General features: G+C 47.2%; 1 protein-coding gene and 1 pseudogene across 2 annotated transcripts in view; one reads left to right on the forward strand and one right to left on the reverse strand.

The window, feature by feature from the left end:
- The first annotated feature begins 2 nt into the window (after nucleotides 1-2).
- Nucleotides 3-2,198, forward strand: LOC146205026 (uncharacterized; annotated as a pseudogene).
- A 2,852-nt stretch (nucleotides 2,199-5,050) lies between these two features.
- The window catches only part of LOC146205027 (N-acetylgalactosamine-6-sulfatase-like), a 69,850-nt gene continuing 60,714 nt past the window's right edge, over nucleotides 5,051-14,186 (reverse strand). For both annotated transcript variants that reach the window (XM_084589697.1, XM_084589698.1), the window contains one exon: nucleotides 5,051-5,166. In XM_084589697.1, coding sequence (XP_084445823.1) covers nucleotides 5,080-5,166 — 87 coding nt within the window. In that variant the 3' untranslated portion in view covers nucleotides 5,051-5,079. The remainder of the gene's footprint in view (nucleotides 5,167-14,186) is intronic.

Here is a 14,186-nt window from a genome sequence, read left to right on the forward strand (position 1 = left end):
TTCCGAAACCAGGTAAACCGTCTACTCTCCAAAACCTTCGTCCCATCTCCCTTACCTCATTTGTGGGAAAGAGTATGGAACGGATAGTTCTGACCCGCTTTCAGGATCATCTCGACGCCATCGACTTCTTTCCTCACATCCTAATCGGGTTCCGTTCTCACGTCTCGACGCAAGACCTTTTCTTCCTCCTCGAACACACATTCCTCCAGCCCCCCTCAGCTCAGGTACATGCCTTGGTCACAGTTGACGTTCGCAAGACATTCGACAACATCAGTCATGATCACATGCTCGACTCCATTCAGCACACTAACTGCGGGCATAACACATATACTTATCTCCGTAACTTTTTGCAGAACAGGACGGCCCAATTTCGACTACAAGATACTCTTACTGAACCAATCTAACACGTGGCACTCCACAAGGTGCTGTGCTCTCCCCGACTCTCTTTAACATCGGCATGACCGCACTAGCCAGAAAGCTCACTGCCATCCCCAATCTGCATCATATATTTTACGCTGATGACAGAACACTGTGGTGCATCCGCGGGTCCCCCGGAGATGTCGAAAACACGCTACAGCAAGGCCTTGACCTCATCTCCTCTTTTCTTTCTTACACTGGACTTCAACCAGCACCGGAAAAATCCGAACTCCTTTTCCTCACGCATACACAATATCAACGCTCCACCCAGTCACTCATATCACTACACATCGATAACCAACCAATACCCCGAGTCAATTCATGCCGGCTTCTCAGTATGCACCTTCACACGAAACAAAGCACGCCCTCCGTTCAACAGGCCATTAACACATGTCATCAAGTTAAGCAATTGGTTCGGCGGGTAGTTAAACGTCATGCTGGACTAATCGAGTCACGTGCCACGCAGCTAACACACGCATTGGCCCTAAACAAAATCCTCTACTAAATACCTTACCTTAAGCTTACACAGCAACACCTTACCAAGCTCAGTGCCGCACTCAACACTCTATACAAAGCCGCGCTGCATCTCCCAGTTCACACGTCCAACCAACGACTCTACGAAACAGGACTTTCCTGCCTCTTCCTGCACTCAACCTCCATCGGGAGCACCAGCTAGCCAGCTTGTCCGGCACGCAACAGGGTCGATGGATTCTGCGGGAGGCTGGAATGCCCCCCATCGATCTTCCTCTTCACATACCCGGTCATGCACTCCCTTCTAACCTCCGTATTGCACCCATCCCTCGGCACATGCAGCCGGGGCTACATAACGGTCGTCGACAGGCACAAGCTACCCACCACAACCCTCCTTTCTCTACTCATACAGTGGCGTATACAGACGCCTCACGCCTTTCAGACACTGGCACCGGCGCATATGTCATCCATTCCCCGCATCTTCCGGACCTCATATGCCAGACGTGTGGACCTTTAAGCAACCCTCCCTGCTCAACCACGCTTGAAATCACGCCCATCGTGCACGCCGCTCAGACATTCATGCAAATGCCCTCCACAAACAACTACCATTATATACACGGACTCACAAAACGCTCTTCGATCCATCCACAACCGCACCATACCCGTTGACTTACGAGACAGTCTCGATAAGGCCCTCTTCGCCTTACGCCCAGCCACTGTCACTCTAAAGTGGATCCCTGGTCATTCAGGGATCGCCGGAAATAAGCTGTGTAATCAGATAGCCCGCGATTTCCATAACCGGGCTCCGGTGATCCCCTGGGTCAGCCCACCGACAAGTGACGAGGCATACGCTCTAAAACACACCCTGAAAGAGCATTATACGCAGCTAAAGGAAGATTTTGTCCGTCTTCCGGCGCCCCACCCAGCCCTCACTATCCCCCAAGCCAGAGTCCTCCGTAAAATTCAATCAAATGCCCTCATTACCCCGGCGCGACTATCCCTTTATCACAAAATAATGGCTTGAGGGGCTAGTTGGTGCTGCATCGTATTCAGAAATGTGGCGCAACAAACACAAACACAAGAGAAGATACACAACACACGCGCATCACATGCGAGCTGACCCCTCGTGCCCTAACTGCCCCTCCATCTACGCGAATTTTGAACACTGTCTTTTCCTCTGTCCTGCCGCCATACAATCCTCACACTATCCATACCCCGCACCTGTATCCTGGCGTGCCTGGCTGGAATCTTCTTCACCGAAGGACCAACTACCCTTGGTACAACAGGCAGCCGACCTGTTGGACGCTTAATTTGAGTGCTGAATAAAGTGCATTACTTATATATATATATATATATATATATATATATATATATATATATATATATATATATATATATATATATATATATATATATATATATATATATATATATATGTATGTGTGTGAAGGAAAGAAGCCAACAGTCGGCGAGGCCAAGGAAAGCATTGGGGATTGTACTTAGTCTTTTTTTTTTAATTTTTACTTGGATAATCATAGAAATTAGTAATATAACCTGTTCAGGGGAAAGGTAATTAAACAAAAAGTAGAAGAAAAAACAACGTGCCGATGATGGGAACCGATCCCACATCCTCCGAATATCGCGTCCGGTGCTCTTCCAACTGAGCTACATCGGCCGCTGTCCCCCCTGCTACTTGCTTGGGTATTTATGTTGTCTGTATACGAACCTTGAGAGTGTTCACCAGCGCCACCCTCAACTATAGCGGCGTTCCACGTCCGCCGCTATAGTTGAGGGCCTCTTCACGCCGATACTTGGCGTCACTACCTCGGGCGTCTCCGACACGCGCTTAGCTCTCCGCGCTTCATTCTTACGTATACGTACAGCCTTCGGGGCCACCAGCCGCGTCTTCCACTGCGCCTTCACCCAAGGCGAGCAGCCGCTCCGCGACTTATATCCGCTGCTGACTAGCCTAGTGTAGGTATCGCTATACAAATCGTGGAAATCTCATTGGGCCTTTCTCCTGGCGTTTCTATGGCGCTACCAGTAAGCACATTTGACCATAAAAGCAACAACAACAAAAAAAAAACCGTGTCTGGCGAAGATAAGGATATGCCTACGCCGGGCTGCGGGAACGATATATAACCAATGAAAAGTCTGGCGCTGAGCTAACACGTATAGTTGGTATTGGCCGAGGGCGCGAATTAGATGGAATGTTGGTCTTGTATGTAGTTTGCGTTTCTGTATGGGTGAGCGGTGGCCATTTATTAAGAGACTGATTGTCAAAAACAATAATACAAACAAATGCTTACGAAAGTGAACTAAACGAAAAAATTCAGGACAGGTCCGTACACGAACGACATCGCCTAACTCTGATGGTCTGGGGGGGATGGGTCTGAGGGGATGGTTTCTTGACACCCATCGATAATTGCTGGGGTTCCTTAAGACAAAACAGTTTGAGCACCCCTGCTCTAGTTGCAGGCTATAAAAATTGATTGTTTATTGTAATCACACGTAAGCAGAATATAGGCCCGACTTCGGGGTGCTTAAAACCGAGCCTGGGAACCCAGTCCGTCACTTTGGGCTGTCTTGTTGCTCTCCGTCTAATAGACTATGCCGAGGGAGGAATATTTCCCAGTCAGTTCCGTCCTGTTTATTACTCCGCTTTAGTGTTGTAAATCTGATGCACATAAACCTTTCGTTTCTTCGCGTCACTTCCCATCTTACATACCGTCGTATGCCGTCTCGAACGGGGCACCTATTGAGCAAGCAACTTTCAAGCCCAACCTAATGAGACAGGCTTGATGAAAGAAGAGCCGTTAATTTTGCCAAGAGTTTTTCAAAATTACTAGAAAGGAAAAAAAAGTTATCTAGCACAAGCGTCTATTTCACACCCTCGGAACAGTTGCCGAAAAAAAGTTACAGACGGTAACTTTCTGTTAATCATGAATACAATGCAAAGCATTCTTAACAACTTGTTTAGCAGCTTCGTTTCACATCGATTTCAGTTGGAATGAACAAATAAGGTATGCATCTATTGATTTAAAATTTACTGATATATTACATTAGCAATCATGGCGACACAATTATCATATCATTTATAATTGGTACTAATTATATGTTACTCCTAATTCGTCTTATTAGCCTTAAATAGTACAAATTAGGGACATGGGACACCGTTCGTAAGCATGGCTAGCCTTAAATTAGCCCTGCTTTAATAGTTTCTAAATACTCTTTATTCTTAGTCTTAAGTAACCACGGCTACTCCTAATTAAACATTATTGGTTATGCATAGTACACCTTCGCCTGTTAAGCTTAGCTGTAAATAAAGTCACTTATATGCCTGCCCAAGAGTCTTCACCTCTATACGGGCGAGGTCCAAAATATGCGGATAGTAAAGCAATCCGGTTTCCCGGAACTCATTTGGTACCCTGTCAATAAGGCCAAGAAGTGAACCGCTAAACGCAGCGAGTTCTTGGTGAGCGTGCGAACAGAGCACGAAATCCCGAAAGCAGATAAGCCAAAGCTCTAGGGTGCCTCGATGCCCTCTGCAGGGCCCCGCGCCTCACTCTTTCTGCCTGCCTTTCCTGTTTCGGAACCAACATAACAAGTATCAACGTGCTTCGAGCCTGATTTCAGCGCTTATGAAAGTGCGCACGCCTTTGAGGCAACAAGATGAAATAAGGGAAGGATGAGATTTTCTGAGCTTCATTATTTCTTATGAAGAGTTAATTATTTCATTCACAGAGTGAATTTCTTGGCATTGACATCGCAAATCGATTGTTTCGGCGAGCAATGAAACGTGCTTCTTTCCCGAATTTTCTACTTGCCTGCTCCCCTCCATATTACTAAGATAGCGTGAGGAATGATATGAAGGCTGACGCTAGTGAAGGGTGGGAGTGAGTCTGATTTCGGGAAGACTCGTGCCCTCCCCGGATCTCCTTGGCAATGGGCCGGGGACTGATCTTACTGCGGCCGCCATGATGGCAAAGCAGCAGCATGGCGAAGCCTGCCTGTGTCGCCGTGTGGAAAGCATGGAAAGCATATGCTAAGCTACGTATGTTGTGCTGCCTCTCCATGTGAGTCACTTGGCTGAGGTTATACCGGGCAACATTTCTTTGGTGTGGCGCAAGGAAACATATGGCTGTAAAAAAGGACAAGTAAGCACAGAATTGCGCCTCTTTATTGATATTATTAGTGGGGCCATTCGCACAGGTACGGCCTGGAGGGCGGTCTCCTGAGGCAGCGTCCGATTTCATCGCAGCCGGGAGGCGCCCAGTGCTGTAAGAAGCAGACAAATAAATATGACCGGGAAACGCACAGCAGCACAGAAAGAGAGAAAATGTTTATTGCTGTGATTACCCTGCGCTAGCTTCCGGTTTTCATTTTTACATGTTATTGTGCACCAATTTGTGTATAGGCGAAAGTGTTTTTACTGTACTTGGTTACAGGGTATTTTGCTAAATCGCACTGTAATAAATTCATAGCTTAATAATGCTAAAAACATGCATCAAAGTTAACTTTCTCGCGCCCTCACTTGTTGTGATGACTGTGAAATGCTGGTGATTGTCATGAACTGCTTTTTTGTTTCAGTAGTGTGCCTCCCTTCAAACACTGTTTTGTTTTTGTTTTTTATAATTTCTCAAGCATCTTCAATGAATCTTTGAGTGCAGTCGATTACATAAAATGAAAGTTGTTTTTACGAGGGACATTGATATTCTCACAAATTCCACAATGGCAAATGAAACAAAAGGGCTGTTCCAAAGTTTCGGGTTATTTATTTTATTTTTTATTTTCCGATACTGTTGGCCGGTGAAGGCTATGTTACAGGATGGGAGGCAGACAATACACTTTTTAAGAACAAAACGTAAATGTTTTTAGAAAAAAAAAAACAACGCAACAAACAATAGAAACATGAATAAAGTTACAGCGTAAAAACTAGAACTGCGCTACCATTCGCGCATTTCGCAGTGCCTGAAAAACAGCGACAGTGCGCATGCGCCGTTGCCATGGCCACCATACTGCGCCGTTCCACAGGTGTTCCGCTGTTGCGTTCGCTACGCACCCCAGCAGATTCGCGCACCGGCGTGGAGAGGGGGGGGGGGGGGGGGTAGTTACCGCCCTGCGCTTGCGCGCGCCGTCATGGAGAGCTGACCGAGTGGAGCAGGAAAGCGTCTGCCGGCATGGCATGCGCAGGGCATGAAAGTGTATTCTGCCTAAAACACCGGTATACTTTGGTGCGTTAGACGCAACGCTGGTTGTGTTCGATGCAACGCTCGGCCGCCCGCAGTGAAAGCTTCCGCTTCATATTCGGTTCAGCAGCGTTGAACCCATTTAATTTTGTTTCTTACTAGTTCCACTACAACAAATACAAAAGTTGGAGTTTTATCTTTTGATCTGAGCAGTCATCTTCCGATATTTATGACCCTTTTAGATCAATGCGACGAACCTAAAACTGTTATACTAATGCGGGTCATTCTCCACAAAGACTGGAAAGTTTCCGACGAGGAAGTAGTATACTTGTCTTCGGTCGACACGGTAAGCATGAATGATGACAATGAGGTGTTTGACAGATGTCTAATAAATTCGCTTACGCAAAATACTTCTTTAAAAATGCAAGCGGTCACGGGGTCACTTTTCAAATTTGATTGCGTGACAAGTGGTCAAAATTCGGGGTGGACTCTGGTCCACCCTGAAACCTAGTCGGGTGTTTGAAATCGCTTGTCGCCACCAGCTGCAAACTCAGGCTGCCAACTTTGAGGGGCGAGTCAAACTCATCGGGAACAAAGCGAAAAGTTGGGCATGTTAGTACTGGTTCATCTGAAAGAAAAAATAGCGCAGAAAAAAACGAGACACTTGAAGGAACACACCACGAGCGCTTACAAACAACAAAGGCGTTTATTCAAACGCATCGGAATAAATACGGAGCAAGAAAAACAACACAAAAAAAAAACAAGGAACGAAATCAGAAGATTAGCAGACAATCTAGAAAATAAGTTTCTTTCCCCGTAAGCGCAAGAGATGGCTCACTGATAAAGTGATCTGTCATGAGAATGTTGTAGGCTTCAGCAATTTCCCGAGCCCTCTCACCACGATTAGTAAAGGTTACAGTTGTCTGGTCCAGGTGGGCTTCGCAAGATTTATCAGTTTTCCGGTGTTTTCGCACATGGCATGCGAGATGTGTGCCTGTGCCATTCTTAATATATCTACGGTGTTCCGTGAGCCGTGTATTTATGTGACGGCTAGTTTGGCTGATGTATACAGCACCGCATGACACAGGAATCTTGTAAACTACATTTTGTTGCGGAAGCAGCACTACGCTAGATATGAGCGATTTCGCGGAGCCCCTGAGAGCCCCAACTGCGTATGTGCGAGGAGCGAGTGACGTCACATGGCACACATCTGGAGAGCAGCGCGGAGCCGCCGCCGACGCCTATGGTGCGCGGGTGATTCCGAGGTGCCGCCGTCGCTGCGCCAGCTGTGCATTCTCCAGGAGAAGTGACGTTACACGGCGCACAGCTTTGGTGCAGGTGCCACCGCCGCTGCGATTCCCGTGCCGCACATGCGCAGTGACGTCATTGCTGTTCCAATAACATTTGAGGGTTTCAACGCTGCTGAACCGATGGTGGAGCGAAAGCTTTGGCTGCAGGCGACTGAGCGCTGCATTGAACTCAACCAGCGTTCCGTTAAACGCATCAAAGTTTACTGGCGATCTAGGCAGAGCTCCCGGGCTCGAACCCGACCGCCGGCTGATGTGTTTCGATGGAGGCAAAACGGAGAGGCATCCGTGTGCTGTGCGATGTCTATGCACGATAAAGATCTCCAGGTGGTCGGAATTACTCCGCAGGAGAGGTGTGATGAACGCTGCGCGCTTTCCATAAAGAGGAGTGGCCCTCCGAGCGTGACAGCCGCTGGAGCTAAACGAAGCGCTGCAGTCTGGGGCGCCGTCAGCTTTCCGGGGAAGACGAGTGCGTCTAAGGAACGCCGATACGCCGGAGCCACTGCGCATGCGCGTTGTGTATATATGTGGCATCGCGCCGGTACCGGTGCAGTCAGCCATGGAGAAGTTCAGTCAAGCAGAGGCTTATCGCCTTAGGCGAGCAAATCTTCGAAATTCGTTACTTCCACAATTCTACTCGGTATGGCCATTGGTCAAACCACAGCCAAATCTTTCCTGCAGGTTACCATTCGCTTGGCATGCTTAATGTCGCATTTTCTACGCGTGCTCGCACTTTCCTTTCGGCGGCGCGACAAATTCGGCTGAGTTTGTTCGACGCTGAAAACAAAACGTCTACCTTATAGCGTGCAGCCTCCTTCTTAAGCTCATGAGCAGTGCGCTGAATATAAGGAACAATTGCAAGTTTTCTGTGCTGTCTATCCTCTGGGGGACAGACATATTTCGCCAATCATGCCATTTTCTCGCAGGCCCAGGTAATGACATGATGTGGATAACCAGCGGTTGACAATCGGGAGACCTGTGCTTCGAGACTTGCCTTTACTACATGGTGACAGGACTTGAATAATGCTCCTCTGATGCATGACTGAGCGATGCCATTCTTGACAAGTTTTGAGTGCCCTGAGGAGAAGTGCAGCACTGGTTTAACCGACCTTGGATTCCCTTGGTCTCCCGGCTGTCAACCGCTGACTATCCACGTCATATCATTACCTGGGCCTGCGAGAAGATAGCAAGATTGGTGAAAGATGTCTGTGGAAAAACCAAGCGTTCCCCAGAGGATAGACAGCACGGAAAACTGGCAGTTGTTCCTTATATTCAGCGCACCGCTCATGGGTTCTACGCTACAATGTTGACGTTTTGTTTTCAGCACCGGACGAAATCAGCCGAATTTTTCGCGCCGTCAAAAAAAAAAAAAAAAAAAAAAAGCCGCCGAAAACGAAAGCGCAAGCACGCGCAGTAAACACGACATTAAGCATGCCAAGCCAATGGCAGCCTGCAGGAAAAATGTAGTGTACAAAATTCCTGTGTCATGCGGTGCTGTATACATCGGCCAAACCGCCGTTGATTAACTACACGACTCACGGAACACCGAAGAGATATTAAGAATGGCACAGGCACACATCTCGCATGCCATGTGCGAAAACACCGAAAAACTGGTAAATCTTGCGAAGCCCACCTGGACAAGACAACTGTAATCTTTACTAATCGTGATCAGAGGACTCGGCAGATTGCTGAAGCAAGCCACATTCCTGAGACAGATCACTGCATCAGTGAGCCATCCCTTGCGCTGACGGAGAAAGAAACTTATTATCTAGATTGTCTTTGCTAATCTTCTGATTTTGTTACTTGCTTTTTGTCTTGTTTTTCTTGGTCCGTATTTATTCCGATGTGTTTGAATAAACGCCTTCTTGTTAGTAAGCGCTCGCGGTGTGTTGCTTCAAGTGTCTCATGTTTTTCTGCGCTATTCTTCCTTCAAGATTACCGGGAACCGCATTTGGCCGATGTGTATGTGAAGCTCCCTGGCAGGAATCGGCCTGAGCTGGCAACTCAGGCTGCCAACAATGAGATGGAGATTGAACTCACGGCAACCCGAATCAGACGCGCTACTCCTGTAGGCCATGCAGGTAGGATCTTACGTTCGTACGGCTTGGCTGTAAAGCGGGGCTTTCTATTTATGTCGCCCCTGCAAACTTGAACTGCATACATCACGGCGCTCCTAACGAGCATGCCTCCTCTGGTAGTGGTAGTTGGCAGAGGTATTTGTGATGAGTGAAAACCGACTTGGCCCACCCCTAAAATTGGATCGGAAAGTCCACACATGTGGATGGACAGTCAAGATTTTGATGCGTTCGAACGATACTGCGTGAATGACGGAGTCAAAGCGTCTTCTTTTTTTTTTCTCAAGCCCCCGCTAACCTAGCGCTGATTTCTAATGCACTGCCATGGCTTGGAAATTCTCGCTTATCGAGCTGCAAGCTATAAAAAAAAATAAGCACACACACACACAAAAAAAAAAAAAAACAGCAGTATATGCGTACAGTGCAGCTAGCGTGAAAGAGTGATAGGAATGGTATTGAAGGGAAATCACACAGAATTGGGGACGCGAGAGTGATGCTCTTAGTTAAAAATTGACCAATGTTTTCTTCCTGCTCATTATTTCAATGTTTCTTCTTTCAATGGTAGTTTCGAGAATTCATTCAACTGTCGCTGGAAAATGTGTGATCTTTCCAACAATATACATTTCAGAGCCCATCTGCAGGAATTTGAAACATGAATCTCGCAATGTTGCGCATGCAATCTTTTGTGCGGTGGGGTAACTGATACATCTTAGTCCAGTGTAGATCATCCCTGCCAAAGCTTTTGCGTACCCTAACGATGCTAGCGCATACCATACTTCTAATTGCATCGTTGAAATAATTATACTGTCACAGCTCACAATGACTAAACCTGGTGTTGATGAAGGCCTTTTGAATACTAATGGAATCGCGGTGCTTCTGCAGGGGCGGCATAAGCTCAGCCTTTGTTGAGGTTAAAAGGAAACTTCGCATGGCTGATGGGAGCTGATTTCTTTGTTCCAGAACGTTTCTATACGCAAGGGACCGCTTGATAAGGTTAATTCGTTAAGCATTCTGGAGTGTCCTGCCAATCAAGTTTCTGCAGAATTGCTTCTATAAGGGAGTAATTACTTCCTTATTATATTCGATCAACAACATTCTCACTTGGAGGGAGTGATCAATTCGCTCTCGCCCTACCATCTGATCTGCTGGCCGTCCTGCATGGGTAGCTCAGTTGGTAGAGTGACTGCCCCGGAAAGGCGGTAGTGCCGGGTTCGATCCCCGGAACAGGACGAATTTTTCTCTAACTATGAGGTTTCTGTGAAAGCTGTTTAGCTTTTCTTTGTAGCCCTATGACTGCGCTTGGGTAGATGTCAATGCGTAATTACTCCCTTATTGCAGATCTACTCCACCTTGGGAGATTCTCCTAAATATTTGATCAGATTGAGTCCGTATACCTGCATTGTTTGTTTAATGTCATTAGCGGTTGTGGACATCGCTCCCGGCCGCAGCATGAATTTAGTGTGGTTACCGATTCGGTTTCATTCCTCCATCCTGTCCATCCTCCGGAACTCTCCAAAAGGAAAAATTGAAACACCTAGCTCTTCCCGCTACTCAGCGAATCTTGCTTTCCCTTTGCAATTGGCCGCTGTCTGACGAGTTCGTTGACATCGTTCGTGATTCGCGCTGCTTCTATAGCCTCGCCAACTTTTTTATACAGTTTATGATGCCTTCTGCATCGTATGTCGATTCAGCCAGCCTCTCGTGTCCTTGACCACTAAGTCTTCTTTCCCGCAACTTTTTGTAAGCTCGACATCAGCAACATTCATCGCTCATCTCATAGCCTCCTTCTTACATGCTGTTTTTGCGATGTCTGAGCCGCGTAGCCTACGAATATAGCCATGTCCAAGTTACGTAGCTACAATAAAGTTATCTGAAGTCCGGCTTTGTCAACATCGGCGGCAAACCACAATTCGTTTTCTATGGTGGAGTGCAGGCTCAAAGCTGCTTGCGGCCGACGAAGTTGACACGTCCTCTCTGGACAGAACAATCAAGCTACCAAGATAAGGATTTTTGGTCCTTTGAAACGAAGCTTGGAACCGCTAAGCTGGATAATCCAGACAAAGTGAGGTCCAAATTATCATATTACAGTTACTGATTAAAATAGAGTTACCTATTAATGCTGAATAAAGGAACCTTGAAACGATATATGGTAACATTGCCACAGAGGTGCTTTTTCAAAGCTTGCATATTTGAAAAGCAAATACACTAGGAACAGGTTGGATGTGGGTGAAGGTTATGCAATTCTGCTTAGGCGTGACCGCACCAAGTATTGATAAGCTCTCCAGATTGAAGTGACGTCACATTTCTTGTTCACCATCCTTATAGCAATAAAGGTACCTGCACGCAACACTTCTCATGCCATTGTTTTAATTTATGTATTATTTAATTATAGTATCCATCCAGATCTCGATGCGTACACAGTCACTCTGGTCGAGGCCTCGGAGTGTTAATAGAAAAAACAAAGGAAACATGACTGCATCTGCGGCAGAGTTTAGCAAGAGGCGTTTGGAAGATTGGTGCTGCTAAATAGCAGGGTGGGGACACAGGGGTGCTAAACCAGAATTAGAAAAGGGTAAATATACAAGGTCTAAAACTAAAGAACAACGGCCTGGGGGGCGAGTTGGTGCATGATGGAATTGAACGGCGGCGCAACAGGGCGCCCTTCTTGTCTGTGTCCGTTTCCGTGTTGCGCCGCCGTTCAATTCCGTCTAAAACTAAACTTGTCAAATTCGACGGGTTGCCTAAAGAAGCACAAAAATAAAGGTTGAGCATGGTAAAGACTATCGCCACTTTATTTCAAAGGGAACGCTCTTAACTTCCATCCGTCAATCCAGGAGCGCGGCAGCAGTGTGCACAGTGTGCACGCGAGAGTAAAAAAATCTGGTCGTCAGCTGCAAGCAACAGGCCTCTTGTCAGCACCCGAGGAAGGAGCCGCGTCGGCTCTGAAACGTCAGGGTTTTTAAAATAAAACAATTGGCAGGTGCTACCTCTCTTAAACCGGTAATATTGTGAAAGTACGGGAAGCTACAGTTTTAGCAGTACATGTGGCGCCATCTGGGAGCCTCCAAGTCAAAAGGAGGAGGTTTAACTGTGTCCTCTGGGATCAACTCCGGTGCAACGGTGCGCTTGATGGCGGATGCTACAAATATGTGACGCCATTGAAGAGCAGCCGTGTCAAATGGCGTATGCTTTGCACTAATTAAACCTGGTCATAATGAGTGAAAGCAGCCACCGCGGTGGCTGAGTGAGATGTTCGGCTACTGAACCAGATTTCGAACGCAACCGGTTCAAATTAGTTCTGATGATTTTTCCATTGTGAAAGCACTACAAAATATTGTAGTAATTGTCAGTCATATTTTAAACTGATATCTCTGTTGGTTGGGGAACTTGAGACCCGAGCCGCTTCACCCGGCCTGGTTTTGATTTACCCGCGCGGGACCATGTGGCTGTGACCTCGCGAAACAGCTTAGCCATTCGGAGCGACGGTACAAGCAGCGTTCGAATGAGATTCTTAGTCGGTGGTGGTGGGCGTATGAGTGCTTTCCCACTAATAAAGTTTGTGGTTGCGCCGATAGAGGCAAAACGCTGATGAGAAGAGGTTGTACACAGTGTCCTCGTTGTCGGCGAACATTTTGCGGGACGCAGCACAGACGGGTTTGCTGCACGTGACTTGGAAGTCATTTTGGCCAAGGTGAAGCACAGCAGAGGAGCCATCCAGAGACAAGTGTAGTTAGCTTTGCGAGAACGTTTCCCCACAATGTTTATTCGCTTCCTCCCTTCCACTCTGCTAAGGAGTCAATCCGCTCCTACAGTGCTGCAGCCCGAATAAAAAGCTTTCTGGTATTTGAGGCGTGTCTCCTTCAAAATAGTGGTTCGACGGCACCACTCCTCCATGTCACGTTGCGATGTGTGCTGGATTCCCTCACGCAGAAAGTCTGGATGCTCTGCCGCGTCTAGCGTTGGTGCCCCCTCCATAGAGGCTCTGAGCCTCAGGTTACAATGCGATCCCTATTGGTTTTCGTGGAAGAAGTTCTGTACTGTCAGCGACCAGCACTTCTTTGTCGGCACGGAGACTGCCTGCCGCTGGCCCATCATTTAGGCCCGGAAAAGCACTTCATCCAGTCAACCGACAACTTTGAGGTCCAGCCAGGACTCAGCGCTGCCGTCACAGCATCCGCTGAAAGTGACTGAATGGGAGGCTGCTGTACGTCTTTAGAGCAATTCAGCGTAGAGCTGACCAATCAGCGCTATGAAAACACCCGATGCCAGTGTCCGGTAAAAATCCTCTTGACGGGAGAAAGAATTCACGAAGGCACTATAGAATGGCCTATTTATCCCAGCACGAGCATTTGTCCTATGTCTTCATGGCTAAGTTGTCGATTTGTTCACTTTGCGTCTATCCCTGTATCGACTGCTATACAACATCGTGTTCATTCTTTCGGGAAAACTTGCCTTTCATCTCAAGCCGCGACTATGGGCAAATACAAGAGCAGTCATGGTTCGACAGCCAGAAACCGGCAAGGTGAACCTCACTTCTTTCCTAACGTCAATCTTGCTCAAGTGCCAAAACTAAACGCCGAGGTTTGTCATTGTTGATTATAATAGTACTGTTATTGGCCTGATGGTGAAGCCCTTAATAGCTGGCACTTAAAACCGCGGAACTCTGAGGGCGATATGACGTAATATGCACACGGAGAGCGGCAGACATTTCCGATTGACCGAACATT

This window comes from Amblyomma maculatum, chromosome 1, assembly GCF_055883805.1.
Source record: "Amblyomma maculatum isolate TAMU_Amacu chromosome 1, ASM5588380v1, whole genome shotgun sequence".
NCBI lineage: Eukaryota > Metazoa > Arthropoda > Arachnida > Ixodida > Ixodidae > Amblyomma > Amblyomma maculatum.